Source organism: Zonotrichia leucophrys, chromosome 2 (assembly GCF_028769735.1).
Source record: "Zonotrichia leucophrys gambelii isolate GWCS_2022_RI chromosome 2, RI_Zleu_2.0, whole genome shotgun sequence".
NCBI lineage: Eukaryota > Metazoa > Chordata > Aves > Passeriformes > Passerellidae > Zonotrichia > Zonotrichia leucophrys.
Genome location: NC_088171.1, coordinates 152,451,776 through 152,479,531, shown reverse-complemented (window position 1 = coordinate 152,479,531; position 27,756 = coordinate 152,451,776). Strand labels below are relative to the sequence as shown.

General features: G+C 50.2%; 2 protein-coding genes and 3 pseudogenes across 2 annotated transcripts in view; 1 reads left to right on the top strand and 4 right to left on the bottom strand.

The window, feature by feature from the left end:
• The window catches only part of ARHGAP39 (Rho GTPase activating protein 39), a 190,484-nt gene extending 189,928 nt beyond the window's left edge, over positions 1 to 556 (bottom strand). Inside the window, exon 1 of the mRNA XM_064706796.1 lies at positions 384 to 556. Coding sequence (XP_064562866.1) covers positions 384 to 394 — 11 coding nt within the window. The 5' untranslated portion in view covers positions 395 to 556. The remainder of the gene's footprint in view (positions 1 to 383) is intronic.
• A 9,420-nt stretch (positions 557 to 9,976) lies between these two features.
• On the bottom strand, positions 9,977 to 10,640 carry LOC135443452 (feather keratin B-4-like; annotated as a pseudogene).
• A 3,734-nt stretch (positions 10,641 to 14,374) lies between these two features.
• LOC135443451 (feather keratin B-4-like) lies at positions 14,375 to 15,031 on the bottom strand (annotated as a pseudogene).
• A 1,764-nt stretch (positions 15,032 to 16,795) lies between these two features.
• On the top strand, positions 16,796 to 23,429 carry LOC135444717 (feather keratin 2-like). The gene is made up of 2 exons (XM_064706795.1): positions 16,796 to 16,919; positions 23,083 to 23,429. Exons 1-2 carry the CDS (start codon positions 16,796 to 16,798, stop codon positions 23,427 to 23,429), a joined length of 471 nt encoding a protein of 156 aa, XP_064562865.1.
• Positions 20,370 to 21,021, bottom strand: LOC135444716 (feather keratin B-4-like; annotated as a pseudogene).
• Positions 23,430 to 27,756: the final 4,327 nt, after the last annotated feature.

The following is a 27,756-nucleotide window of genomic DNA, read 5'->3' as shown; positions in this document are numbered from 1 at the left end:
CATCCAGCCCCCCCCCCTCCATGCACCAAAATCCGGGACGGGGGGTTTGGAATTCTCCAGCCCCACCAACACACCTGGATGCAGCGCAGGTGGCGATGCCCACACCCAGCACCCCAAAAACCCAAAAACGAAGCCGGAGGAGGACGGAACACCCAAAAAGGGGCTGAGACCCCCAAAGTGCTGACGGGGGAGGGCAAAGACCCCCCAAGGGCACCTCGGGGAGGGGGGGGCACCCCCATAAAAGCCATACAAGAAGGACGGGGATGCAATAAGGGGTCCCCAAAGGGGGTTTGGGGGGGGTTTGGACCATGCGGCGCAGCCCCCCCCCACCCAGCCCACCCTCCCCCCGTCCCCAATTTCCCCTCCGCGATGCCGCCGCTCACCTCTCCGCCATGATCCCCGGCGGCTCTACCGCTCGCCGCCGCCGGTCCCGGCCCCGGTTCGGGCTCCCATGGCCCCCCCGTGACCGACCCCGAGCCCCCCCCGGCCCCTCCTCGCTCCGCGGCCGCTCCCGGCGCGCTCCGACCCCGCCGCGTCCCCGTCACCAGCGACAACGGCGGCGCGGCCAATGGGGGCAGAGCCGAGGGGCGGGGACAGGCGCGGGACACGCCCTTTATTCAAATGAGGGGGGCGGGGAGAGGACTCCTCCCCGCGGGGGATGATGGGAGGGGTAGGAGGATGGGGGGGTTTTGGCGGGGGGGTGGGATGCGCGTGCGCTATGGGAAGTACGGTAGCGCGGGGGAGGAGGGGCGTGGAGAGTGGTGCGCGTGCGCGCTGGGAATTACGGTAACCACGGAGATGCGGCGCGTGTTGTGCGCATGCGCACTTGGAAATACAGTACTTTTTGATGCGCACTTGGAATTATGGTAGCTGTGGTGAATGCACATTAGGAAATACGGTAGTTATGTTCTCATGCCCACTCGGAAATACGGTAGTTGTGTTGTGATGTTCATTAGGAATTGGGGTAGCTGTTCTGATACACATGAAGAAATACGGTATTCATGTGATGAGGCGCATTAGGAAATACCGTAGTTGTTTTGTGAATGCGCATTGGGATTTACGATAGCCGCTGCGCGCAAGCGCATTTGTGGTTAGAGGATTGCGCTACTCTTTGGGAAAAACGGTACTTGTGCGCATGCGTATTTAGAAACATGGGATTTCTGGTATTAAATGCTGTTGGAATTACGGTATCGTTGTGCGCATGCGCACTGGGAGATATGGTAGAACTCTATACTCTCGGAAATACGGCAGTGATGGCGCGCATGCGCGTTTGGAAGTAGTACTTATGCCGCGCATGCGCCCTGGGAAATACGGTACCTCTGAAATTACGGCACTTGAGACGTGATGCGCATTTGTAATTACGGTAGCGTTTGGAATTAGGGCGGTTGTGGTGCGCATGCGTATCTGGAAACGCGGCGGTTGCGGGCGCGCATTTGTAATTACGGTATCGCGGTGCAGCGCTTTGGATCTACGGCGGCTGAGGCGCGCATGCGCAATTGTAAATACGGGTCTTGCGCGATCCTCATGTGGAACTGCGATACTTGGGGTGCGCATGCGCTTTTGGACACACGGTGCATATAGGACATTACGGTATTTAAAGTGCGCATGCGCCTGTCGAGGTACGGTAATTTTGTGATGCGCAATTAGAATTGTTTTAGTTGTGTTTGCGCGTGCGCTCCTGGAATTACGGTAACCATGCGTTGGTGCGCATTTAGAATACGTTCCTTTCAATGCGCATGCGCTTGATGAAATTACGGTAGCGCTACGCGCACGCCAAAAAAAAACCAACCCGGCATTTGTTTTGCACATGCGCATTTTAAATAACGGCGGCGGCAATGCGCATGCGTACTGGAAATTACGGTACCGGCGTGATGCGCCTCTGGAAAAAATTACGGTACCCGTGGCGCGCACGCACATTTGTAAATACGGTGATCCCGTATTTCCCGAAGTTTTGGCGAAGGGAAGGAAGCACGCGTGGGAGCTGCCCCATCCACACCCACATTCCCATTCCCTGCCTGGTGTTTTTGGGATGGGGATGGAGACCCCAAACTGGGAGGTTCCAACCCCTCCATGCCCCCCAGCTCTGCCCACTCTTCACTCTTGGGGTCCCCCCTGAAATTTGTTCGCCCCAAATTTTTCCCTCCATCAGACATTCCCTCACTGGGATCAGCACACCCCAAAACCCCAAACACCCCAAGGAAAAAACCCAAAATATATTTTTAACACAAAATATATTTTTAGAAGAATAAAAAACACCTGGCCAGGGTGACAATGGAGCTGAGGATACCACGAGACTTTTGGAGCAGCTTTCACCCCGTGGCCAAAACTCGGGGAAATTCAAATTTCTCAGGAGGGGACAAGTTGGGTCACGGTGAGAAACCAACCACAAAACCCTTTTATTCCCTTTCCAGCCCCGGCACAATCCCTGAGTTTTTTGCAGTTTTTCCAGGGGGATGGAGACCCCAAATTTGGAGGCTCCAACCCCTCTGAAGCCCCCCAGCGCTCCCCACATTTTTCAACCTGGAGTTCCCCTGAAATTTGTTCACCCCAAATTTTTCCCTCCATCAGACATTCCCTCACTGGGTTCAGCGCACCCCAAAACCCCAAACACCCCAAGGAAAAAACCCAAATATATTTTTAAGCCTAAAATTGGAAAATCACCTGGCCATGGTGACAATGGAGCTGAGGACACCACAAGACTTTTGGAGCAGCTTTCACCCCTTGGCCAAAACTCGGGGAAATTCAAATTTCTCAGGAGGGGACAAGTTGGGTCACGGCGAGAAACCAACCACAAAAAAACCCTTTTATTCCCTTTCCAGCCCCGGCACAATCCCTGAGTTTTTTGCAGTTTTTCCAGGGGGATGGAGACTCCAAACTGGGAGACTCCAATCCCTCCAGGGCCCCTCAGCACTCCCCACTTTATTCAACCTGGGGCTCCCCTGAAATTTGTTCACCCCAAATTTTTCCCTCCATCAGACATTCCCTCACTGGGATCAGCACACCCCAAAACCCCAAACACCCCGAGGAAAAAACCCAAAATATAATTTTGAGCCTAAAAATTGGAAAAAAAACACCTGGCCAGGGTGACAATGGAGCTGAGGACACCACGAGACTTTTGGAGCAGCTTTCACCCCTTGGCCAAAACTCAGGGAAATTCAAATTTCTCAGGAGGGGACAAGTTGGGTCACGGTGAGAAACCAACCACAAAAAAACCCTTTTATTCCCTTTCCAGCCCCGGCACAATCCCTGACTTGCAGTTTTTCCAGGAATTTGGCCGGCTGGCTCAGCAGTGCCCGGGGTGCTGCTCACATGTTCTCTCCTCTCTCCACGAAAGCTCCCTCACGTCCAGCCGTGGTTTTTTTGGGAGCAGAAGGACCCAAAACCCGCCAGGTTTTCTCCCTTGGGACGTGCGTGGAGGCTGGGAAAGGGTGAGTCAGGAAAATTTTGGGTTTTTTTCTCCCATTTCTGTCGCTCTTTAGGTTTAGTTTTGGAAATATTTCGTTTTGGGATAGTTGTTTTTATGGGTTTTGGTGGGGTTTTTTTCTCAGTTTAACCTGATTTTTACAGAACAACAGAGCAGCTTTGCCCTCTTCTGTAAGGATCCTGATCCGAGAAAATCCATTCCATCACCAAATCACGGAATGGTTTGGGTTGGAAGGGAATTTCACCAAATTCCACCCCCCTGCCACGGGCAGGAACATCTCCCACCATCCCAGGGTGCTCCAAGCCCCGTCCAGCCTGGCCCTGGACATTTCCAGAGGAAAATCGGGACATCTCTGAGGGGTGGGATGTGGCACTTGGGGACGTGGCCGAGCTCCCTTCCGAGCCAAAACCATTCCATGATTTTATTCCCGGGCTCGGCCTCTCTTTGTTCTGCCTGGAGCTTTTCAGGGAGGCTCCAAGTGAATTTCTCTGACTTTTAAACCTTGATTAAAAATGAGATGCCTGTGAATTCCCGCTGTCTCCGTCACCATGGAAACGTGAGACTGTTGTCTTTTAATATTTTTAAGTTATATAAAGGTTTGGAACAACTCTGAAACGCCCCCCCCCAGTGATTAAACAAGAGGAATAGTGGAAAAATTAAATCCACTTTTCCACCAAGGAAACGATGGGAATGGATGGTCTTGAAGCAGTTTGAACCATTCCATAAATAAAATCCAATGAATTAAAATTCCATAAATAAAATTCCATAAATAAAATCCAATCCCATTTATTCCACTCCCATTTATTCCACAGCCCAAATCTCGGAGTGCTGATGTTTTAATTCCATATTTTAACACCGTGTTCTCCCTTCATTCCCCCTGGCCTGTTGCAATTCCAACCTTAAGGAATGAAGGTGGAGAACAAAACTGCTCCAGGATGGAAAGCATTTTTTTGGGGATTATTTTTTTTCCCCCATGTCGGTGATTTTGCTTTTCTGGCTCTCCAGGAAATAAATATATTTACATTTATGAATGAATTCATTTTTTATGAATTTAGAAAGTATTCACATGTGCCTAAATAGTTTCTAAATTAATTAAAAATGGATTCATTTATAAATATAAAATATTAAAAAATATATTTATATATATAATATATAATATATAATATATAATATATAATATATATATATAATTGCTATATATATAATATATATATATAATATATATATAAATATATATATATATTTATATTTTATATTATATATTAATTATATATAATATATATATATAATATATTATATTATAAATATTAATATTATATTATTATATACATTAATATATAATATATTTATATTATATTATATTATATTATATAATTATATTAATATATATATAATATATATTATAAAAACATTTTATATTATAATATAATATTTATTTATTATACATAATGTAAATTTATATTTTATTTTATATATTATATAAAATAAAATATAAATTTGAAAATATTCATTCATAAAAATCTTCATATCTGTTCACTTGTCTTCTCCAAAAGGTGTCCTTGTCCTTGTCCTTCCCTTTTCCTTGGGAAATTGGGAAATGCTGTTGTTGTCCCACCTGGGAGCCGCAGGAATTCACAAAATCCTCTTGAGTAACAGCGGATTTTGGGAGTGGAAAATACAATTTCAGTCCTCGAGAAATTAATAATATTACATTAAAAATACAATTTCAGCCCACACCTGAGCCCTCTCCTGGTTCCTGAGCAATCCTGCCAGGGAACAACAAAACGCGGGAGGGGAGGAAGGCTCGGAGCCGGGCCTGGTGCGCACGGGCCCAGGGAGGCCCAGGCAGAAACCCCAAAAATTCCCTTTGAAGTTTGTCCCTGTTGAGGTGAACGGGTTGGGCTCCTGAATCCTCACGGAATGGTTTGGGTTGGGAGGGACCCTGAAATCCAGCTGGTTCCATGCCCTGGTTCTCCCAATCCCTTTGTCCGGGCGGCTTTTCTCCAGAGCGGTGAATTCCAAGGCCGCGGGGTTTGGTTTGGGCAGAGCCGTCGCTCCAGAGGCTTTTCCAGGCTGGAGGGACTTGGGCTCCCTTCCCGGGGTCAGGAATAACGGGATGCTGGCAGCGGGATCCTGCAGGGAAGGGATGGGGCCGATGGATTTGCTTCCTTTGCTTCCCGTGGAAAGTTTGATTTGGCTGAAATCTTTGGGACAGGACGGGGGGAATGGCTTGGACTGACAGAGGGAATTTGGGATACTGGGAATGAATTCCTCCCTGTGAGGGTGGTGAGGGGCTGGGATGGAATTCCCAGAGAAGCTGTGGCTGATCCTGGATCCCTGGAAGTGTCCAAGGCCAGGCTGGAGCAACCTGGGATGGTGGAGCGAGGTCGGAAGGAGATGATCTTGGAGGTCTTTTCCAACCCAAAGCATTCCATGATTCCATTTCCAATTGTGACAGCAGCGTTTCTCCGAGGGCTCCTGTTGAGCCTGGCACCTTCTTGAAGGAATTCAATTTAATTCTAATTTATGGGAATTTCAATTAGCAGAGGGAGGAGAATCTTAGTGACATCTACTGTTGAGGAATAACAATGCTGAACTTCCTCTTAACCAAAATATTGCTGCTCTTCTTACTGGAATTATGGAATAATTAATGGAATTGTTTTGGTTGGAATAATAATGGAATTGTTTTGGTTGGAAAAGACCTCCAAGGTCACAAATCCCAACCGTTAACAGCACAGAGCCGTCCTTTCAGCTGGAAGGGTCAGCGCAGGTTTTTAGGTGACATTTAAGGCGAGCAAACAAACAAACAAACAGAAGAGATTTGGTTGGAAACCCAGGGCGAGAATCCTTTTCCCGATCCTCCAGGATTCCGGGAGGCCCCGGAAGGACGGATCTGTCCTGATGTGGTGCTTTGAGGGATTCCTGGGAGATCATTAAAATCCCTCTGCAGCAGCTCGGATCATCCCTCGTGGTTTCAGGACGTCCCAAAGGCGTTTTTAGCTGCGTCCCAAAAGTCTGGTGGAGCGAGGGCTCCTGGCCGGCTCCCGATGGATCGGGAATTTCTCTCCGTGCCTGGTGGGTTTTGCACGTGATGAGTCTTGATGAGCTTCGTTAGCTCTGGAGCAGCTAACGAGCAAGCAGTGTGGCGGGCTTGGAGCAAGTCATGGAATGGTGGAATGATGGAATGGTTTGGGTTGGGAGGGATCTCAAGGATCATCCTGTCCCACCCCTCTGCCATGGGCACCTTCCACCATCCCAGGTTGCTCCAAGCCCCATCCAACCTGGCCTTGGACACTTTCAGGGGTGGAGCATCCACAGCTTCTCTGGGAATTCCATTCCAGCACCTCACCACCCTCACAGGATGGAATTCCTTCCCAATATTCCATATAATGATGAGTCGTGATGGCTTCGTTAGCTCAGGAGCAGCTAACGAGCAACCAGTGTGGCAGGCTTGGAGCAAGTCATGGAATCGTGGAATGTTGGAATGATGGAATGATGCTTGGAGCAACCTGGGATGGTGGAAGCTGTCCCTGCCCAGGCAAAAATGTTGGAAATAAAGATATTGAAGGTCCCTTCCCACCCAAACCCTTCCACAATTCCCTGACCTCCGGATTGTCCCAAACTTTCCATCAGGGTGGGGACAGGGAGGGCAGGAGGTGACAACACCCAAAATTGGTGGTCCAAGGATCCTGAGAATGGTGAATTGTGACACAGAATTGGTGCAGAACTGAGGGGTCTGAGGCATCCAGCAGATTTGTTTTAGGAAATTTCAGAATTTGTTCTTTTTATCAACATTTTTGGCAGCATTTTGACTTTGGATCACTGTCCTTCTTCCTTTCTCACAATTTACATTTTGTGGTAGATTTGCTTTGGGAAATTTCAGAATTTGTTCTTTTTATCAACATTTTTGGCAGCATTTTGACTTTGGATCACTGTCCTTCTTCCTTTCTCACAATTTACATTTTTTGGTTTTCTGCCATTTCTCCCCTCTTTTTGCTAAAATTTATTCTTTTCCCTTTCTCCCTCTATTTTTGTGGGCTCATTGCTCAATCTCCATAATTTCTTTAGGTGGAGTTTTCTAACCAGGTGTTTTCTGTTTTTTTGGCAGCTTTTCTCCCCCAGAAGGCCTTTGCCTGGTGGTTTGGTTTTGGCATTTATTCTGATTTATCCTGGTGGGGCTTTATGGATTTACTTAAAACTGGAGGTTTTTGGGTTTTTTTTACCTTTATGGGGTTATTTTTCCTTCCCCATCTGCTTGTGGGTGTCTGTTGATGGATTTATCAATTGCAGCTGGTTTTGAAGGTTTATTATTATTATTAAAAAGTTGGAAAATCAGTGGCCCTGATTCCACAGGACATGGAAAATGTGAACAGCACTTTCACCTCCACCCCAAAGTGTCATGAAATTAATTGTTCATGTTGATTAAATTCTCATTGTGAAAGGAACCAAAAAAATCTGGATTAATATAAATTACATTTTATTACATTTTGTTAAAATAGGGTTTGATGGGAAGGTCCACTCTACTAATTAAATCATATCCTAAAATTTTGGGGTTGGGAAAAACCTCCAAGGTTGTCAGCATGGATGAGACATAAAAGGGAACATCAAATTAGAATTAATTTAGAATTATATATGTGGATAGTGAAATAGAGGGATTTTATCAGGGGGTTATCATTGTCTTATCACGGGTTTATTGTTCTTATCAATGAAGTGATTCATTAGGATTGGCCACAATTAGAGGAGGGACTAAACCATAGGTTCCAGATGGACAAAATTGAATATTTATATATTTATAAATATATAAATATAGTTATATTTATTGTAAGGATTATATTTATATTTATATTTATATTTATATTTATATATTTTATTTTATTTTTATTTTATTTTTCTTTTTTTAATTTTTAGTTTTAGTATTTTTATTTTTATTTTTTTATTGTAAGGAATTGAAATCTTGAAATCAGCTTCCAAAGGGGCATAGAATCATGGAATTGTTGAGATTGGAAAAGCCCTCTGAGACTGAGTCCAGCTCTTCTTCCCCCAGCATTGCAAAAACCACTCCCAGCCATGTCCTCAAGTGCCATTCCCACACGGATATTGGTCCCTCACAGGGATGGGGAATTCCAGGAAGGAATTTTTCAATATTTGCTTTCCAAAGCAAATATTTCCAATTCCGTGGGAATTGTTTTTAAACCAATCCAGCCCGACCTTGAACACTTCCAGGGATGGAAGTGAGGCACGGGATGGTTTTTGTGAACATTCCATGGGCTTGGCTTTGACGCAGGACACAGGAGATGCCTCAGACAAAGAGGGAATTTTTCCCTGTGGAAAAGGGACCAGAGCTTGTTTTTTCACACTTTTACAGACTCAAATTGGTTGGTAATTTCTTGCCAATTACTTTATTGGTTAGTAATAAATTTTTATTCTGTATTGATTGATCACCCAAAGCTCCGGTGTATAAGTGCAGGAAAAGTTGTTTGTGAGAGATAATTCTCATTTTTCTATCTAATGGTGTAAAAAAAAAATTATACAGGTGGCTAGATTTTTTTTTTAACTCAGGAAAAGATTGTTTTGTTAACAAACTGCTCACATCAGGATTGCTTCCACGTGGGGGATTGCAAAGTGCCAGCTTGGCAAGGCCAGCCACTGATTTTAGGAGAGCAGGCTTGATTTTGTGAGGCCTTTCTTTATAATTTTTCTTATAATTCAAAAATTTTTTTTATAATTTTTTAAAATCATTTTTCTACCTTACTGCAACAAATGGGGACATTGAAGTCAGTGCTGAACCCATGGAAAGGAATAACACATTTTCCCCACTTCTTTTTTCTCCTCTTTCTTTTTCCCCTGCCTCCAGAATTCCTTTCTCTTTCTCCTTATGGAGTGGTGTTAGGGAAGGAGGTTGGTCAGAAAGGAAGGAAAAATTAAACCAGGTTGAAATATTGGGCTGAAATATTTCCCTGAATAAGCCTTGGCATCTTGGAGGGTCATTTCTTCTGGGATAAGTGGAAAAAGGGTGAACACCAAACCTGAGGCCTGTTGGAGCTGATGGAAAATTGAAACTTGGATTGAGGCTGTGAGTGGTTGGAATACTCTTGGTAGAAGAAAGCAAAAGGAATCATGATGCAAGAAAACTTTATTGGGGCAAAAAAACCAAGTAAAAAGCAGGAGAAATAAATAAAATTGAGCTGAGGTGGAACAGGACAAACATCATCACAGATCCTTTGATTGCAGCCAGAGCATCGGGAATTTCCTGCCCCACAGTGGGAGCAGCCAGGCAGAGCTGCCCGAGGGTCTCTGGCCTGGGAGAAGGGGTTTGTCCAGAGGGGAATGGACAGAGACAAAGGGTCCATGGAGAGCAGGGAGCAGGAGAAGAGCAGGAGGCAGATGGGCCATGTTTGGGGACAGTTGGCCTGCTGTCTTGCTTGGTGCCGTGAGGGCAGGAGCTGGAAATGCTGAGTCCATTTGAGAATCTTGTGCCAGAAATGTGTCTTCAATGCCTGAGATGAGTTCCATGGAGTGGGTGTTTGGTGTCAGGGGTGGTGCTGAGGGCCCTTAGCAGATGGAGCCATAGCCCCTTCTGCCATAGCAGCCCAGGCCTCCCAGCCCGTAGCCAAATCCACGGCCATAGCCAAGGCCACCAAAGCCACCAAATCCCCCAGAGATGGGCTGTCCCTGCACACTGAGCTCAGTGCCCACAGCAGCTGAGGAGGTGGATCCGACGGCGGTGTTCTGGGGGAAGGAGGTCATGATGGGTCCTGGCAGGGTGACCAGCACAGGAGAAGGCTGGATAACAACTCGGGAATCCTGGCATTGCAGGGCACAGGGCTCGTTGCAGCTGTTGGCCAGTGGGGTGGGTCCGCAGGGACTGCAGAGGCTGTTGCAGGCCATGAGTGTGGTGTGGAGGGTGCCTGGAAGAGAAGGGATGAGGTTAGACAGGGGTGTATGTGTTTTTGGGGCAGTGGTGGAGGAGGATGAGGGAGTGTGGAGGCTGTTGTGGGGCTGTGTGGAGGTGTGAGGCCTGCTGAGGCTGGGGCTGAGCATGCTGGAAGAGAAGGGCCAGGGGTGCAGGAGCAGGAGGATCAGGGCTTGAGACTCACCTGGTTGTTGGCAGGAGCAGGAGGAGAAGGCTTGAGGAGAAGTGTGTGAGGGAGAGAGGCTCTGGGCCCGCTTTTATGCTGGTTCTGGAGGGGTGGGACAGCCTTGTTCCCTGGCCTTGGGGTATTTTTTAGGCAGCAGTTCTTTCGTTACTAGTGATTCATGAGGTGGGGAATGTTTTCCCTCCCACAATTGTGCAGTTTCGTGTCCAGCTCTTGTTGCTGTGTCCATTTGACCTTGGCAGGAACATTAATAATTTGGTGTTTGGGTGGATGTGATTGTTCAATGTGTTTCAGCGAGGGCTTAATAAGCAACCAGAGCCCTGAAGATCTGCGATGTCATCAGTGAGGTCATTTTGTGGCACTCGTGAGCTGTGGTTTGTGGGTGCCTTGTGAAGACTGGGGCTCTGTTCTGTGCCACTGGATGTCCATCTGTCATTGTGTCCATGCAGGAATGCTGAGGGAGCTTTGAGGAGCTCCTGGGGAGGTCACTCTGGAACAGCTTGGCAAAGTCCTCGTGCTTGGAATTTCCTTGTGATGGATGAAAGAGATCTCTTGGCCTTGTGTCTTGAGTGGGATCGAGAGAGGATCTGGAAAACGAGAGCACAGTCGGGCTGAGATGTTCCAATGATTGCTTCCATTTGTGTATCTCAAATTTACAAGACAGCATTCACTGTCATTTAAAGTGCATTCCTTGACCTGGTTTAGAAATCCAGTAAACAAACAACAAACCTGATCCCTTTTTGCCGGGGCTGTGACCTCGATTCTCTCATTCCGCATTCAAGCCATGAGGTTTCATAACAAATGTTCTATAAATGTTAACATTGTGTCCCTCTGAGCAAAACCCAATAATTACTAACAGACAACCAGCGTGGTCCTCTCCCCTCCCCTCTCATGGTTCTGTCGTGTCGTTGTGAATTCTGTGATTCCACATCCCTCTCTTGAGGCCATGCCCACCTGACCTTGGTGGCAGCTTTTAATTAATTGCAAATTACAGCGACCAAATCCTGCTGCTGATGGTTCTTGTCTGGGCAGGCCGAAGACGTGACCAGCACTTTGGAAAGCTGGGGTGTCATCATTTAGGTCATCCCTTGGCCATGGTGTGCTGTGGCTTTGTGGGTGTGTTGTAAAGAGTTGTCCCCAGTTTCTCTCAGCCTTGTCAGGCCGGGCTGAGCTTTGCAGCTGTTCCAAGTATCTGGTGCTGTGTCGGGATCTCTAGTTTATCAGAGTGACCCCGAGAAAAGTTAGAAAGTCTCTTTTCCCAGCCCGGCACTTGAAGAAGGAGTCAGGGCTCTTTGGTTCTTGGTCTCAAGGTTGTTGATTGTTTCTTATCTATAAAAAATTTTCTCCTGCCTTGCCAAGGTCTGCCCAGCAGGACAGTTCCAGGCACTCTGCCTGCCCCTGAGGTGGTGTTATGTCTTTATGTTATGTCTTTATACTAAAAACTACGTGTACAATGTTTACAATTACTTTCCAATACCTATCACCTATGTTAGACAGTGAGCTTCTACTCTAAACCAATCTGTAAGTGCCACCATCACAGCAGAAAATGGAGGCCAAGAAGAAGAAGGAGAAAGGATGGACATGCCCAGTTCCCTCCATCCTGCCTCCTGAACCCCCATACCAGAAACCCCAAAATCTACTTTTTCACCCCGTGATAGCTTCATTATTATTCTGCTTAAACTGTTGTGGCTTGCTGGTCTTTATATAAGGTTGGTAATTTGCTCCACAGATCATAATCAAACCCACAGGTGTTCTGGGCTCCCTGCCAGGGCCTCTGAGCCCCCTGGCAGGGCTCCTGGCCATCCTGGACTGCCAGAGGGATGTTCTGGGTTCCCACAGTGCTGTCTCTTCCATCACATTCTCTCGTTCTTTGCATTTCCCCAGTCTGGCAAACTCTGACATTAAACCTTGACTTTTATATTAGTTGTGCTCTTCTATGTTGATTTTACAGTTTTGATGTCCAGGGCGTTCTAGGTCTCAAATTAGGCTGGGGTGTGAGGACACTTCCCTGGGCAGTGTTTGATGGTCAGAATGAGGAATTTGGAGGTTGCCCAGGGTTCTTGGAGGCGAGCATTGCATGATCCTCAACAATCAGGCAAGTCCAGGTTGTGTCAGTGGCCTGAGAAGGCTCTGAAGGGCTGGGCCCAGAGGCTTGTGGTCAGTGTCCCAAAGTCCAGATGGCAGCAAATCCCCAGGATCCAAAAATTGGATCCTTTTGGCCAACACTGAAAACCTGAGTGGTCCTGGGCATCTGCTGGAGCTCAGCAAGGACAGGAGCCAAGCCCTGATTCTTGGTGAGGGGAGTCATCCCGGATGGGATAAAATGTCCGAGTCTCAGTTGGAACAATTGTTTTCTTCTCCAGAAAAGCCTTTGTGGTTGTGGTGGAGGAGAAATGGACCAGGAGGTGTCCCTGTAGCATTTTGGGAGCAGGGACCTCAAGTGTCCAGGATCTGGAATACTGACCAAGCGGGGAGAGGTGACTTTTGCTGTCTGTTTATCACTGATGGGGTCACATGTGAGGGGTTGTGGGCAGTCCTGGCCACCCCAGTGTGAAAATGAAATTGATTTAGTGAATCAAAACCATTTCAGAGCCAGAAATGCTCTAAAGGAGGATTTTTCCTAGAGGAGAGGCTGAGAGCTGGGACTCCCAGCCATCCATGTGTGCAAATCTCTGAGGGCAGAGGATGAAGCTGAGGGAGCTCTGCTGTTCTCAGCAGGGCACACGTGGAGGACAAGAGGGAAACGGGAAAAGAGAAAAAGTGTCACAGACGTCTTTTATGAAAAATCCTTTCCTGAGGATTTTTCCTCATGAGAAGCTGAGAGGCCTCAGGAACAAAATGTAAACAATGGTTATCCGCTGCTGTGGAATGCAACAGGTGCATCTGTGATTGGTCCATGTTGGATGTTTCTAATTAACGGCCAATCACAGTCGGCTGGCTCGGACAGAGAGTCCGAGACACAAACCTTTGTTATTATTCTTTCTTTTTCTATTCCTAGCCTTCTGATGAAATTCCTTCTACTATTCTTTTAGTATAGTTTTAATATAATATATATAATAAAATAATAAATCAAGCCTTCTGAAACATGGAGTCAGATCCTCATCTCTTCCATCATCCTCGGACCCCTGTGAACACCGTCACAAACATGGAATTCTGTGGGAAAAGAAAGCCAGGATTTTTCGGTGTGAGGTTGGTCACGGAGGGGAAGAGGAGGTGGAGACTGCTGGGAAATCAAAACATGAACTGTCCATGGTGCTGGGAAACTCTGCTCTCGCTGGGCCTGCCTGAGCTGCAGGAAATGAAGCGCTTGCACTCCAGAGCTCCTGCCCAAGTGGAAAATTCTATGAGTGTTTGTTCAGAGGGCTTGCGGGTCCTGCTGGGAAGAGAGTTTGTGTGCTGGCAGAGAGAAAGTTTGAGCAGAAGAGCATTAATGTGTCAAAGCCTTTGGTATAGAAAGTGTTTGGATTGTAAAATATTTTGGAAGGTTCCCCCCTTTCCCAGCTTCTTGTGCAGGTCCTGTTTGTTACTGGAGGCGATGGCTCTGTTAAATATTGCTGACATATTTCCTAGAAAAAATCTTGTGCCCCTTTTCCTGTCACCAAAGTCCTGCTGAACCCTGGCACTGTGCTGGGTGAGGGTGTGAGACCACTGGGACTCAAAAAGGAAGAGGAGACATCTCAGGTTTTGCTGCAGAAAAACTTTATTGAGGCAAAAGAACAAAGAGACAAGAAAATGAAATGGAAGGGATCCAGAGTGAGCTGCAAGCAGGGCAACCATCAGCAGAGGTGCTTTGCTTGCAGGAGCTGTTGGCAGAGCCCAGAGCTGGTGGTGTCAGGGGTGGTGCTGAGGGCCCTTAGCAGATGGAGCCATAGCCCCTTCTGCCATAGCAGCCCAGGCCTCCCAGGCCGTAGCCAAATCCACGGCCATAGCCAAAGCCACCAAAGCCACCAAATCCGCCAGAGATGGGCTGTCCCTGCACACTGAGCTCAGTGCCCACGGCAGCGGAGGAGGTGGATCCGACGGCGGTGTTCTGGGGGAAGGAGCTCATGATGGGTCCTGGCAGGGTGACCAGCACGGGAGAAGGCTGGATAACAACTCGGGAATCCTGGCATTGCAGGGCACAGGGCTCGTTGCAGCTGTTGGCCAGCGGGGTGGGTCCACAGGGACTGCAGATGTTGTTGCAGGCCATGGGTGTGGTGTGGAGGGTGCCTGAAAAAGAAGGAGGTATTGCAGGGTGGGGATGAGGGTTGCATGGGGCAGTGATGGAATTCGGAGGCTGTTGTGGGGCTGTGGGGAGGTGTGAGGGCTGCAGAAGCTGGGGCTGAGCATGCTGGAAGAGAGGGGCCAGGGGTGCAGGAGCAGGAAGGTCAGGGCTTGAGGCCTACCTGGTTCTTGGAAGAAGCAGGAGCGGATGGAGTCTGGAGAAGTGTGTGAGGGAGAGAGGCTCTGGGCCGGCTTTTATGCAGGTCCTGGCTGGGCAGGACAGCCTTGTCCCATGGCCTTGGGGCATTTTTGAGGCAGCAGCTCTTGCCTGGCCCAACCTTTTGAGTCATGAGGTGGGGAGTGTTTTCCTTCATGCAATTCTGCAATTCCATGTCCAGCTCTTGAGGCCATGTCTATCTGACCTTGGAGGCAACTTTCTGTCAGGAGTTGGTATTTGGGAGGATTTGATTGTTCAGTGTTTGTCAAGGAAGGCTGAATAAACAACCACAGCCCTGGAGATTTGCAATGTCATCAGTGAGGTCATTTTGTGGTGTAACTCTTGTGCTGTGGTTTGTTGGTGCCTTGTGAAGACTGGGTCGCTGTTCTGTGCCACTGGATGTCCATCAGTCATTGTGTTGCACACAGGAATGCTGAGGGAGCTGCAGAGGAACTCCTGGGGAGGTCACTCTGCAAAATGCTGGAAGATTCCGGAGCCTGGGAGTGTTTCCTGATGGATGAAAGAGAGCTCCCAGCCTTGCACCTTGAATGGGGTCAAAGTAGCGGATCTGGGAAACGTGAGGCTGTTCAGGCTGGATTTGTCACAGTGTTATGGTCCATTTGGATTTCTTAATTTCAAACAACAACCTAATCTGTCAGTAAAAATGTATTTCTTGACCTCTGCCAGAAATTTAAGAAATCAACAACAAACTGGGCCCATCCCTTCGTTCCCAGGCAGCTCTGTGACGTCAATTCATTTATTCCGCATTCAAGCCGTAAGGTTTCACAATTTCTATGCTCTCAGTCTTGGGATTATGTTCCTCTTAGCAAAAAAACATTAGTTACCAACGGATGGTCAACAACCTCCTCTTTCCTTCTCTGCCATTACTTGGGCATTTCTTTGAGGCATTCTCAGATTCTACGTCCTTCTCTTGAAGCCGTGTCCATCTCGCCTTGGCAGCAGCCTTTGACTGTGCCTTTTGGAGATGAAATTTGGGTGTTGTGGGTGCAGGATGAAGACGTGACCAGAGCTTTGGAGAACTGAGGCCACCCTGCAGCTCTGGCTTGCCGTGGTCTGTGGGTGTGTTTGGAAAGTTCCCCCAGCCCCTCTCAGCCCTGACAAGCTGCTCTGGGCTTTGCTGCTGTTCCAAGTACCCGGTGTTGCCCCTTCCACCCCATTCCCTCTCTCCACGCAATTTCTCCAGCTGTCAAAGCCTGACTGGAGACATCACCTTTACCATCAGTCATGCTCTGAGGGTGTCTTGCTGTTCCTCTTGACAGGAAGTTTTACAGGAATGGAAGGATTTGATATCCAGGGTTTGGGGATCTTTACTTGGGATGAGTGTGGAGGAGATTGATCACTTCTCTGGGCAATGTCTGATTGTCAGAGAGAGTGTTTGGAAATTGTCTAGAGATTTTGGAGGAGAGTACTGCACAATCCTCAACAACCCAGGCAAGTTCAGGTGTCAGGTGTGGGGGCCTGAGAAGGATCTGAATGGCAGCACCCAGAAGGTTGAGGTCTGGACTGTCGTTAAAACAGGCAGAAGCTGAGAGAGCTGGGAGTTCTTTCAGGCAGGAGGCAAGAATACAAATGGGACCTGTTCCCAATAGGCCATGGAATGACCTCGAATGACACCTGAGTTCTCCTCAGCTTTGGCTGAACCTTCTACGTGCCCTGACACGCGGCACCAACAGCCACACACTGCTCTCTAATTGTGGCAGTTCAGAGGAGCCGCCAAGGTCAGATGGACACAGCCCCAAGGGAAGGACGTGAAACTGCAGAACTCCAGGAAGGAGAACACTCCCCACCTCAGGACTCAACAGGTTGGGACAGCCAAAATCTGCTGCCTCAAAAATGCCCCAAGGCCATGGGACAAGGCTGTCCCGCCCCTCCAGGAGCAGCATAAAAGCCGGCCCAGAGCCTCTCTCCCTCACACACTTCTCCAGACTCCATCTGCTCCTGCTTCTTCCAAGAACCAGGTAAGACTCAAACCCCTGCCCGTCCTCCACCTTCTCCCCTGGCCCCTCTCTTGCAGCACCCTCAGCCTCAGCCTGAGCATCCATCTCTCCTCCCCTCAGCCCCACAGCAGCCTCCACACTCCCACAACCTGCTGCATCACGGCACCTCTCACCCCCACACTGCCCTCTAACCTCACCTCTCTCTCTTCCAGGCACCCTCCACACCACACCCATGGCCTGCAACAACATCTGCCAACCCTGCGGACCCACCCCGCTGGCCAACAGCTGCAACGAGCCCTGTGCCCTGCAATGCCAGGATTCCCGCGTTTTATCACCCTTCTCCTGTGCTGGTCACCCTGCCAGGACCCGTCATGAGCTCCTTCCCCCAGAACACCGCCGTCGGATCCACCTCCTCGGCTGCCGTGGGCACTGAGCTCAGTGTGCAGGGACAGCCCATCTCTGGGGGATTTGGTGGCTTTGGTGGCTTTGGCTATGGCCGTGGATTTGGCTATGGCCTGGGAGGCCTGGGCTGCTATGGCAGAAGGGGCTATGGCAACATCTGCTAAGGGCCCTCAGCACCACTCCTGACGCCACCACCCACTCCCTGGAACTCATCTCAGGCATTGAGGATGCATTTCTGTGCCCCGCCTCTACAACAGGCCCAGCAATTTCAATTCCAGTGATTCCTTAAGCCATCTCCTGCTCTCAGGGCAAGGCAGCAGCCAAGGGGCCAGCCCGGGCTGCCTGCAACCTTGGCCCATCTGCAGCCTGCTAATCTCCCACTCCCTTCCAGCTCTATCCAGTCCCTTCTTCTGCAAGTCCCGTCTCCCAGGCCAGAGACCATTGGGAACCTTCACCATTCGGCTGCTTCTTCTATGAAACAGGAAGGCCTTGATGCTCTGGCCAAACCTACTGCAATCAGAGGACCTTGGCTGATGGTCGCCCTACTTGCCTCTCAGACCAGCTCCCTTCTACTGGCTGCTCATGACCTCTCACTGTTCTTTTGCCTCAATAAAATTCTCTTGCCTTGCAAACTGAGACGTCTCTTTCGACCTTTTTTTGGCAAAGGTGTGTCAACAACACTTGGCACAAATCCATGTCCCACAAGTCATTGATGGGGGGTGAAAATTGCACCAATGCCTCTCTTGGAGTTGGTTCTGCACTTCCACGACCCACTGGGGCACACAGACACACTTTGTGTCCATCACAGAGAAGAATTTCACTTTCTTAATCCCAGGCCTGGATGCAGCAATGCAGGTCTGTCCTTGATTCTGGCACAAGCCCCTCATGGGTGCTGTGTTCAGTTTGGCTGGACATCAGTTGCTCCTGACCCTCATCAGCTTCCAGCCCCATTTACAGATCTGCTCAATCTGCTTCATCTCCCTGTAATATTCATGTCCCAGAGTTGAACACAAATTTCCAATCCAGTCCGACCAGGGCAGAGGGGCAGAATTCCCCCCTCACCTTCTGCCCATGATGTGAACATGAGCCCAGGACTCCAGGGAGTTGCTGTTCAGCTCATTCACACGGTGAGGCAGATCCAGCTCTTCATGCACCAACACCCCAAGGCTTTCTCCTCTGGGCTGCCCTCAATCCACTCATTGTCCAGCCTAGATCCATGTTTGGAATTGCTCCAAACCAGATCCTGGACTTGCCCTTGGCCATGTTCTGCTTAATGAAACTGACAATATCCCACATTCCCAACCTGTTCCAGTCCCTCTGAATGCCATCCATTCCCTCCAGACACCCAACCCCACTACTCAGCATGGAGTGGTCCCTGCTTTTGCTGATCATCCCATAAATCCCAGGGCCGTGATTTCTGACAATGATTCAATATTATAACAATCCCAACATGAGTCTGTGTGGGTCACCACTCATCCCTGTTCTCCACACACGGACATGGAGCCGTTGGCCACAACTCTCTGAGTCAGACCATCCCGCCCATTCCTTCTCCACCAAATAGTCCAACCAACATCCACATCACTCCGGCTTAGAGACAAGGATGTTGTCTGGCACAGGGACAAGGGACTTGCACACGTCCAGGTGCAGGATACTGGCACCTCTTCCCTCATCCACCAATTTTGTGGTGAATACCAAATCAACAAAGCTGCTGAGAAGCACAGATGGGCATGGCCTCGGGAGCATGACATGGGATTGCAGAGCTGAGGGAAGCAAAGCGTTCCCAACCTCGTGACTCACCTGGCTGGGTCAGGCAAGAGCAGCTGGCCTGAAAAATGCCCCAATGTCATGGGCAATGGCTGTCCCAAACATTCAGCCATGGTTCATCCTTGAGGCCATGCCCTGGATATCCCTCACCTCAGTCTTGTCTTCCTTGTTCAGAGTAACTCAGAGATTTACAGCTTCTCCAGAATCATCAGACCACAGCAGGGGCAGAATCTGCTGCACATGGATTGGAGCAATCCTAGCCATGCAGGATAAAGTCTGGGTGATGAGGGCATTGAGCCCAAGGAGGAGTGCTTGGGGTGCTGTTGGATGAAGTATTGGACACGCCCTGCCATGTGAATGCACCAAACAGAAACCCCTCTGTGTCCTGGCCTCATCCCCAGAGCGTGGGCAGCAGCTGAGGGGGGGATTCTGCTGCTCTGCTCCACTCTGGTGAGACTGGAGATGTGACTTTAGATCTGGGACCTTGAAACGAGGAAGACATGGACCTGCTCAGGCAGAGCTGGAGATCGCCCTGGAAGAAAAAGGCAGGTAGGAGCAACTGGTGTCCAGAAAAATTGCACACCCCACCCACGAGGGGCTTGTGCCAGAAGTAGGGTTAAGCCTGCATTGGTGTGCGCAGTGTTGTGTTTCAACAGCTGAAGTGTTCATGTGATAATGCACTGGAAGAGCAAAATGTGTCAGTGAGGAGTGGAACGGCCAAAATAATACCTGAGAGTTATCTTGGTGCACTTTATCACCCACCCCAGTGGCCTCTATCACCCTGGCTTAGGGCTGAGTGAGACTGGAAGAATTCTTGGGGAAGAAAGAGGGAGTCACCTGAGGTAGTGATGCAAGAAATCTTTATTGGGGTAGCAGAGTGAAAACTCAGGAGCAGCCAGTGGAAGGGGGCTGGTCTGTGGTGCAAGCAGGGCGAGCATCAGCCAAGGCCCCTTCCTTTGGCAAGGTTTGGCCAGAGCATCGAGGCCTTCCTGCCCTGCCATGGCAGCGGCCCAGCAGAGCTGCCCGAGGGTCTCTGGCCTGGGAGAAGGGGTTTGTCCAGAGGGGAATGGACAGAGCTGAAGTGTCCATGGAGAGCAGGGAGCAGGAGAAGAGCAGGAGACAGATGGGCCATGTTTGGGGGCAGCCCAGGCTGGGCCCTCGGCTGCTGCCTTGATTGGTGCCCTGAGAGCAGGAGCTGGAAGTGCTGAGTCTGTTTGAGAATCTTGTCCCAGAGATGTGTCCTCAATGCCTGAGATGAGTTCCAGGGAGTGGATGGTTGGTGTCAGGAGTGGTGCTGAGGGCCCTTAGCAGATGTTTCCATAGCCCCTTCTGCCATAGCAGCCCAGGCCTCCCAGGCCGTAGCCAAATCCACGACCATAGCCAAAGCCACCAAAGCCACCAAATCCCCCAGAGATGGGCTGTCCCTGCACACTGAGCTCAGTGCCCACGGCAGCCGAGGAGGTGGATCCGACGGCGGTGTTCTGGGGGAAGGAGCTCATGATGGGTCCTGGCAGGGTGACCAGCACAGGAGAAGGCTGGATAACAACTCGGGAATCCTGGCATTGCAGGGCACAGGGCTCGTTGCAGCTGTTGGCCAGCGGGGTGGGTCCGCAGGGTTGGCAGATGTTGTTGCAGGCCATGGGTGTGGTGTGGAGGGTGCCTGGAAGAGAGGGAGGTAATGCAGAGAAGGGATGAGAGTTGCAAGGGGCAGTGATGGAATTCGAAGGCTGTTATGTGGCTGTGGGGAGGTGTGAGGGCTGCCAAGGCTGGGGCTGAGGGTGCTGGAAAAGAGGGGCGAGAGGTGCAGGAGGGTCAGGGGACTGAGACTCACCTGGTTCTTGGAAGAAGCAGGAGCAGATGGAGTCTGGAGAAGTGTGTGAGGGAGAGAGGCTCTGGGCCGGCTTTTATGCTGCTCCTGGAGGGGCGGGACAGCCTTGTCCCATGGCCTTGGGGCATTTTTGAGGCAGCAGCTCTTGCCTGGCCCAGCCTGTTGAGTCCTGAGGTGGGGAGTGTTCTCCTTCCTGCAGTTCTGCAGTTTCACGTCCTTCCCTGGGGGCTGTGTCCATCTGACCTTGGCGGCTCCTCTGAACTGCCACAATTAGAGAGCAGTGTGTGGCTGTTGGTGCCGCGTGTCAGGGCACGTAGAAGGTTCAGCCAAAGCTGAGGAGAACTCGGGTGTCATTCGAGGTCATTCCATGGCCTATTGGGAACATGTCCCATTTGCATTCTTGCCTCCTGCCTGAAAGAACTCCCAGCTCTCTCAGCTTCTGCCTGTTTTAAGGACAGTCCAGACCTCAGCCCTCTGTGTGCTGCCATTCAGATCCTTCTCAGGCCCCCACACCTGACCTCTGGACTTGCCCTGGATTGTTGAGGATCATACAATACTCGCCTCCAAAAACCCTGGACAATTTCCAAACCCTCTTTCTGACAATCAGACAATGTCCAGTGAAGTGATGTTGCTCCTCCACAGTCATCCCAAGTAAAGATCCCAAAACCCTGAATATCACATCCTTCCATCTCTGTAAAACTTCCTGTCAAGAGGAACAGCAAGACACCCTCAGAGCATGACTGATGGTAAAGGTGATGTCTCCAGTCAGGCTTTGACAGCTGGGGACATTGCGTGGAGAGAGGGAATGGGGTGGAAGGGGCAACACCGGGTACTTGGAACAGCAGCAAAGCCCAGAGCAGCTTGTCAGGGCTGAGAGGGGCTGGGGGAACTTCCCACAGCACACCCACAGACCACGGCAAGCCAGAGCTGCAGGGTGGCCTCAGTTCTCCAAAGCTCTGGTCACGTCTTCATCCTGCACCCACAACACCCAAATTTCATTTCCAAAAGGCACACTCAAAGGCTGCTGCCAAGGTGAGATGGACACGGCCTCAAGAGAAGGAGGTGGAATCTGAGAATTCCACAAAGAAATGCCCAAGTAATGGCAGAGAAGGAAAGAGGAGGTTGTTGACCATCCGTTGGTAACTAATGTTTATTTGCTAAGAGGAACATAATACCAAGACTGAGAGGATAGAAATTGTGAAACCTTACGGCTTGAATGCGGAATAAATGAATTGACGTCACAGAGCTGCCTGGGAACAAAGGGATGGGCCCCGTTTGTTGTTCATTTCTTAAATTTCTGACAGAGGTCAAGAAATACATTTTAACTGACAGATTAGGTTGTTATTTGAAATTAGGAAATCCAAATGGACCATAACACTGTGACAAATCCGGCCTGAACAGCCACACTTTTCCCAGATACTCTCCCTAGAACTCATTCAAGACACAAGGCCAGGAGCTTCCTTTCATCCATCAGAAAACACTCGCAGGCTCCAGAAATTTCCTGGAATTTGTAGAGTGACCTTCCCAGGATATCAGCAGCTCCCTCAGCATTGCTGCATGCAACACAATGACTGATGGACATCCAGTGGCACAGAACAGAGTCCCAGACTTCACAAGGCACCAACAAACCACAGCACAAGAGTTACACCACAAAATGACCTCACTGATGACATTGCAAATATCCAGAGTTTTGGTTGTTTATTCAGCCTTCCTTGATAAACACTGAACAACCAAATCGTCCCAAAGACCAACTCCTGACAGAAAGTTGCCTCCAAGGTCAGATAGACATGGCCTCAAGAGCAGGACATGGAATTGCAGAATTGCAAGAAGGAAAAGGTTCCCAATCTCATGAATCACCAGGCTGGGCCAGGCAAGAGCTGCTGCCTCAAAAATGCCCCAAGGCCATGGGACAAGGCTGTCCCGCCCAGCCAGGACCTGCATAAAAGCCGGCCCAGAGCCTCTCTCCCTCGCACACTTCTCCAGATTCCATCTACTCCTGCTTCTTCCAAGAACCAGGTAAGACTCAAACCCCTGACCATCCTCCTCCTGCACCCGGCCCCTCTCATGCAGCATGGTCAGCCCCAGCTTCTGCAGCCTCACACCTCCCCACAGCCCCACAACAGCCTCCAAAAACTATCACTGCCCCTTGCAACCCTCACTCCTGCCCTTCCTCCCCCTGCTCTCTCTTCCAGGCACCCTCCACACCACACCCATGGCCTGCTACAACCGCTGCAGCCCCTGCGGACCCACCCCGCTGGCCAACAGCTGCAACGAGCCCTGTGCCCTGCAATGCCAGGATTCCCGAGTTGTTATCCAGCCTTCTCCTGTGCTGGTCACCCTGCCAGGACCCATCATGAGCTCCTTCCCCCAGAACACCGCTGTCGGATCCACCTCCTCGGCTGCCGTGGGCACTGAGCTCAGTGTGCAGGGACAGCCCATCTCTGGCGGATTTGGTGGCTTTGGTGGTTACGGCCTTGGCTATGGGCTGGGAGGCCTGGGCTGCTATGGCAGAAGGGGCTATGGCAACATCTGCTAAGGGCCCTCAGCACCACCCCTGACACCAACCATCCATTCCAAGGAACTCATCTCAGGCACTGAGGATGCCTCTCTGGGACAAGATTCTGAAACAGGCTCAGCACTTCCATCTCCTGCTCTCAGGGCTCCAAGTAACGCAGCAGCCAAGGGCCCAGCCTGGGCTGTCATCAAATACGGCCCATCTGTCTCCTGCTTCCTGCTTCCATGGACACTTCTGCTCTGTCCATTCCCCTCTGGACAAACCCCTTCTCCCAGGCCAGAGACCCTCGGGCAGCTCTGCTGGGCTGCTGCCATGGCAGGGCAGGAAGGCCTCGATGCTCTGGCCAAACCTTGCCAAAGGAAGGGGCCTTGGCTGATGCTCGGCCTGCTTGCACCTCAGACCAGCTCCCTTCCACTGGCTGCTCCTGAGTTTTCACTCTGCTACCTCAATAAAGATTTCTTGCATCACTACCTCAGATGACTCCTTCATTCTTCTCCCAAGCTTCTTCCAGTCTCACTCAGCACTAAGCCAGGCTGGTAGAGGCCACTGGGGTCAGTGAAAAAGTGCACCAAGATCACTCTTAGGTGTTATTTCTGCATTTCCATTACTCACTGACATATTTTGCTCTTCCGTTGCATTATCTCATGAAACCTTCAGCTATTGAAACACAAACCTGGACACACCACTGCCGGTCTATCCCTGGCTCTGGTACAAGCCCCTCGTGGGTGGGGTGTGCAATTTTTCTGGACACCAGTTGCTCCTACGTGTCATTGTCATCCAGGGCGATCTCCAGCTCTGTCTGAGCAGGTCCATGTCTTCCTCATTTCCAGGTCCCAGACCTGAACTCCCCTCTCCAGTCTCACCAGAGTGGAGCAGAGCAGCAGAATCCCCCCCTCAGCTACTGCCCACGCTCTGGGGATGAGGCCAGGACACAGAGGGGTTTCTGTTTGGTGCATTCACATGGCAGGGCGTGTCCAATACTTCATCCACCAGCACCCCAAGTGCTCCTCCTGGGGCTCAATGCCCTCATCACCCAGCCTTTATCCTGCATGGTTGGGATTGCTCGAATCCATGTGCAGCAGATTCTGCCCCTGCTCTGCTCTGGTGATTTTGGAGAGCTCTGTAAATCTCTGGGTTACTGGGAACAAGGAAGACAAGACTGAAGTGAGGGATATCCAGGGCATGGCCTCAAGGATGAACCATGGCTGAAGGTTTGGGACAGCCATTGCCCATGACATTGGGGCATTTTTGAGGCCGGCTGCTCTTGCCTGGCACAGCCAGGTGAGTCATGAGATGGGGAACGCTTTGCTTCCCAGACCTCTGCAATTCCATGTCCTCCTCTCGAGGTCATGCCCATCTGGCCTTGTCAGCAGCTTTGATGATTTGGGATTCACCCCAAAATTGGTGGATGAGGGAAGAGGTGCCAGTATCCTGCACCTGGACTTGTGCGAGTCCTTTGTTCCTGTGCCAGACAACATCCTTGTCTCTAAGCTGGAGCGATGTGGATGTTGGTTGGACTATTTGGTGGAGAAGGAATGGGTGGGATGGTCTCACTCAGAGAGTTGTGGTCAATGGCTCCATGTCCCTGTGTGGAGAACGGGGATGAGTGGTGACCCACAGAAACTCATGTTGGGATTGTTATAATATTGAATCATTGTCAGAAATCACGGCCCTGGGATTTAGGGGGACGATCAGCAAAAGCAGGGACCACTCCATGCTGAGTAGTGGGGTTGGTTGTCTGGAGGGAAGGGATGGCATTCAGAGGAACTGGAACAGGTTGGGAATGTGGGATATTGTCAGTTTCATGAAGCTGAACAAGGCCAAGTGCAAGGTCCTGTATGTGGTTTGGAGCAATTCCAAACATGGCTGCAGGCTGGACAATGAGTGGATTGAGGGCAGCCCAGAGGAGAAAGCCTTGGGGTGTTGGTGGATGAAGAACTGGATCTGCCTCACCATGTGAATGAGCTGAACAGAAACTCCCTGTGTCCTGGGCTCATGTCCACGTGATGGGCAGAAGTTGAGGGGGGAATTCTGCCCCTCTGCCCTGATTGGGGTAGACTGGAGTTGTGTGTTCAACTCTGGTATGTGAAAATAAGGTTTACAAGAAGCAGCTTCAGTGGATCTGTAAATGGGGATGGAAGATGATGAGGGTCTGGAACAACTGATGTCCAGCCAAACTGAACACAGCACCCATGAGGGGCTTGTGCCAGAATCAAGGATAGAGCTGCATTGGTGCTTCCAGACCTGGGATTAAGCAAGTGAAGTTCTTCTCTGTGATGGACACAAAGTGTGTCAGTGTGTCCCAGTGGGTTGTGGAAGTGCAGAACCAATTCCATGAGAGGCATTGGTGCAATTTTCACCCTCAACAAATGACGTGTGGAGACATGGATTTGTGCCAAGTGTTGTTGGCACTCCTTTGCCAAAAAAAATCTTGAAGGAGACGTCTCAGTTTGCAAGACAAGAGAATTTTATTGAGGCAAAAGAACAGTGAGAGGCCATGAGCTGCCAGTAGAAGGGAGCTGGTCTGAGGGGCAAGTAGGGCGACCATCAGCCAAGGTCCTTTGTCTGCAGTAGGTTTGGTCAGAGCATCAAGGCCTTCCTGCTCCTTAGAAGAAGCAGCCGAATGGTGAAGGTTCCCAATGGTCTCTGGCTTGGGAGAAGGGATTTGCAGAAGAGACTGGATAGAGCTGGAAGGGAGTGGAGATGAGCAGGAGGCAGATGGGCCATGTTTGCAGGCAGCCTGGACTGGCCCCTTGGCTGCTGCCTTGCCCTGGGACCAGATGATACCTGAAGGCATCACGGGAATTGAAATTGTTGAGCCTATTTAAGAGCTGTGGCACAGAAATGCATCCTGAATGCCTGAGATGAGTTCCAGGGAGTGGGTGGTTGGTGTCAGGGGTGGTGCTGAGGGCCCTTAGCAGATGGAGCCATAGCCCCTTCTGCCATAGCAGCCCAGGCCTCCCAGCCCGTAGCCAAGGCCAAAGCCAAATCCGCCCGAGATGGGCTGTCCCTGCACACTGAGCTCAGTGCCCAGAGCAGCGGAGGAGGTGGATCCGACGGCGGTGTTCTGGGGGAAGGAGGTCATGATGGGTCCTGGCAGGGTGACCAGCACAGGGGAAGGGTCGATGATGACGCGGGAATCCTGGCATTGCAGGGCACAGGGCTCGTTGCAGCTGTTGGCCAGCGGGGTGGGTCCGCAGGGACTGCAGAGGCTGTTGCAGGCCATGGGTGTGGTGTGGAGGGTGCCTGGAAGAGAGAGAGGGGTTTGGAAAGGTAGAGGGGTTGGGTTGTGAGGGGCTGTGATGGAGGCGGGTGAGGGTGTGTGGAGGTTGTTGTGGGGCTGTGGTGAGGCGTGAGGGCTGATGGGGCTGGGGCAGAGTGTGCTGGAAGAGAGAGGTCAGGGGTGCAGGAGCAGGAGGGTCAGGGGCTTGAGGCTCACCTGGTTGTCAGCAGGAACAGGAGGAGAAGTCTTCGGGAGAAGTGTGTGAGGGAGAGAGGCTCTGGGCTGGCTTTTATGCAGGTGCTCGCTGGGCGGGACAGCCTTGTCCCATGGCCTTGGGGCATTTTTGAGTCAAGAGTCCTTGCCTGGCCTTGCCTAACATGAGATCATGAGGAGGGGAGCGGTTTTCTTTTGTGATGTTCTGCAATTCCATGTCCTGCTCTTGAGTCTGTGTCCATATGATCTTGGTGGCAATTTTCCTGGGTTGGTATTTGGCAGGATTTCTCTCTCAGATGTGTGTCAGGGAGGAATGAATAAACAACCAGAGCCCTGGAGATTTACAATGTCATCAGTGAGGTCACTTTTGGCCCTTGGCTACTGTGGTTTGTGGGTGCCTTGTGAAGACTGGTACTCTGTTCTGTGCTGATGGATGTCCATCAGTCACTGTGTTCAACCCAGGATTGCTGAGGAAGCTGCTGATGTCCTGGGAATGTCACTCTGGAACAGCTTGGAAAGATCCCAGTGACTGAGTTCTGTTCCTGATGGATGACAGAGAGCTCTTGGCCTTGTGTCTTGAATGGGACCACCAGATCAGGTAAATGTGAAACTGTTCAGGTTGAACCTGTTCCATTTTTAAGCTCCACTTGGATTCCTCAAATTCTATTTCCAACACACTCTTATTTACATGTGAAGTGAATTCCTTGACCTCATTCACAAATCCAATAACAAACAACAAACAAGGTCTGATCCTTTTGTTCCCAGGCTGCTCTGTGGTGTCAGTTCCCTCATTCCACATTCAGACCTTCAGGTTTCATAATGATTTATATCCTGTAAATCACAATATTGTGTTCCTCTAAAGCAAAACCCAGTAATTGCTACCTGATGGTCAGTGTGCCCTCCTTTCCCTCT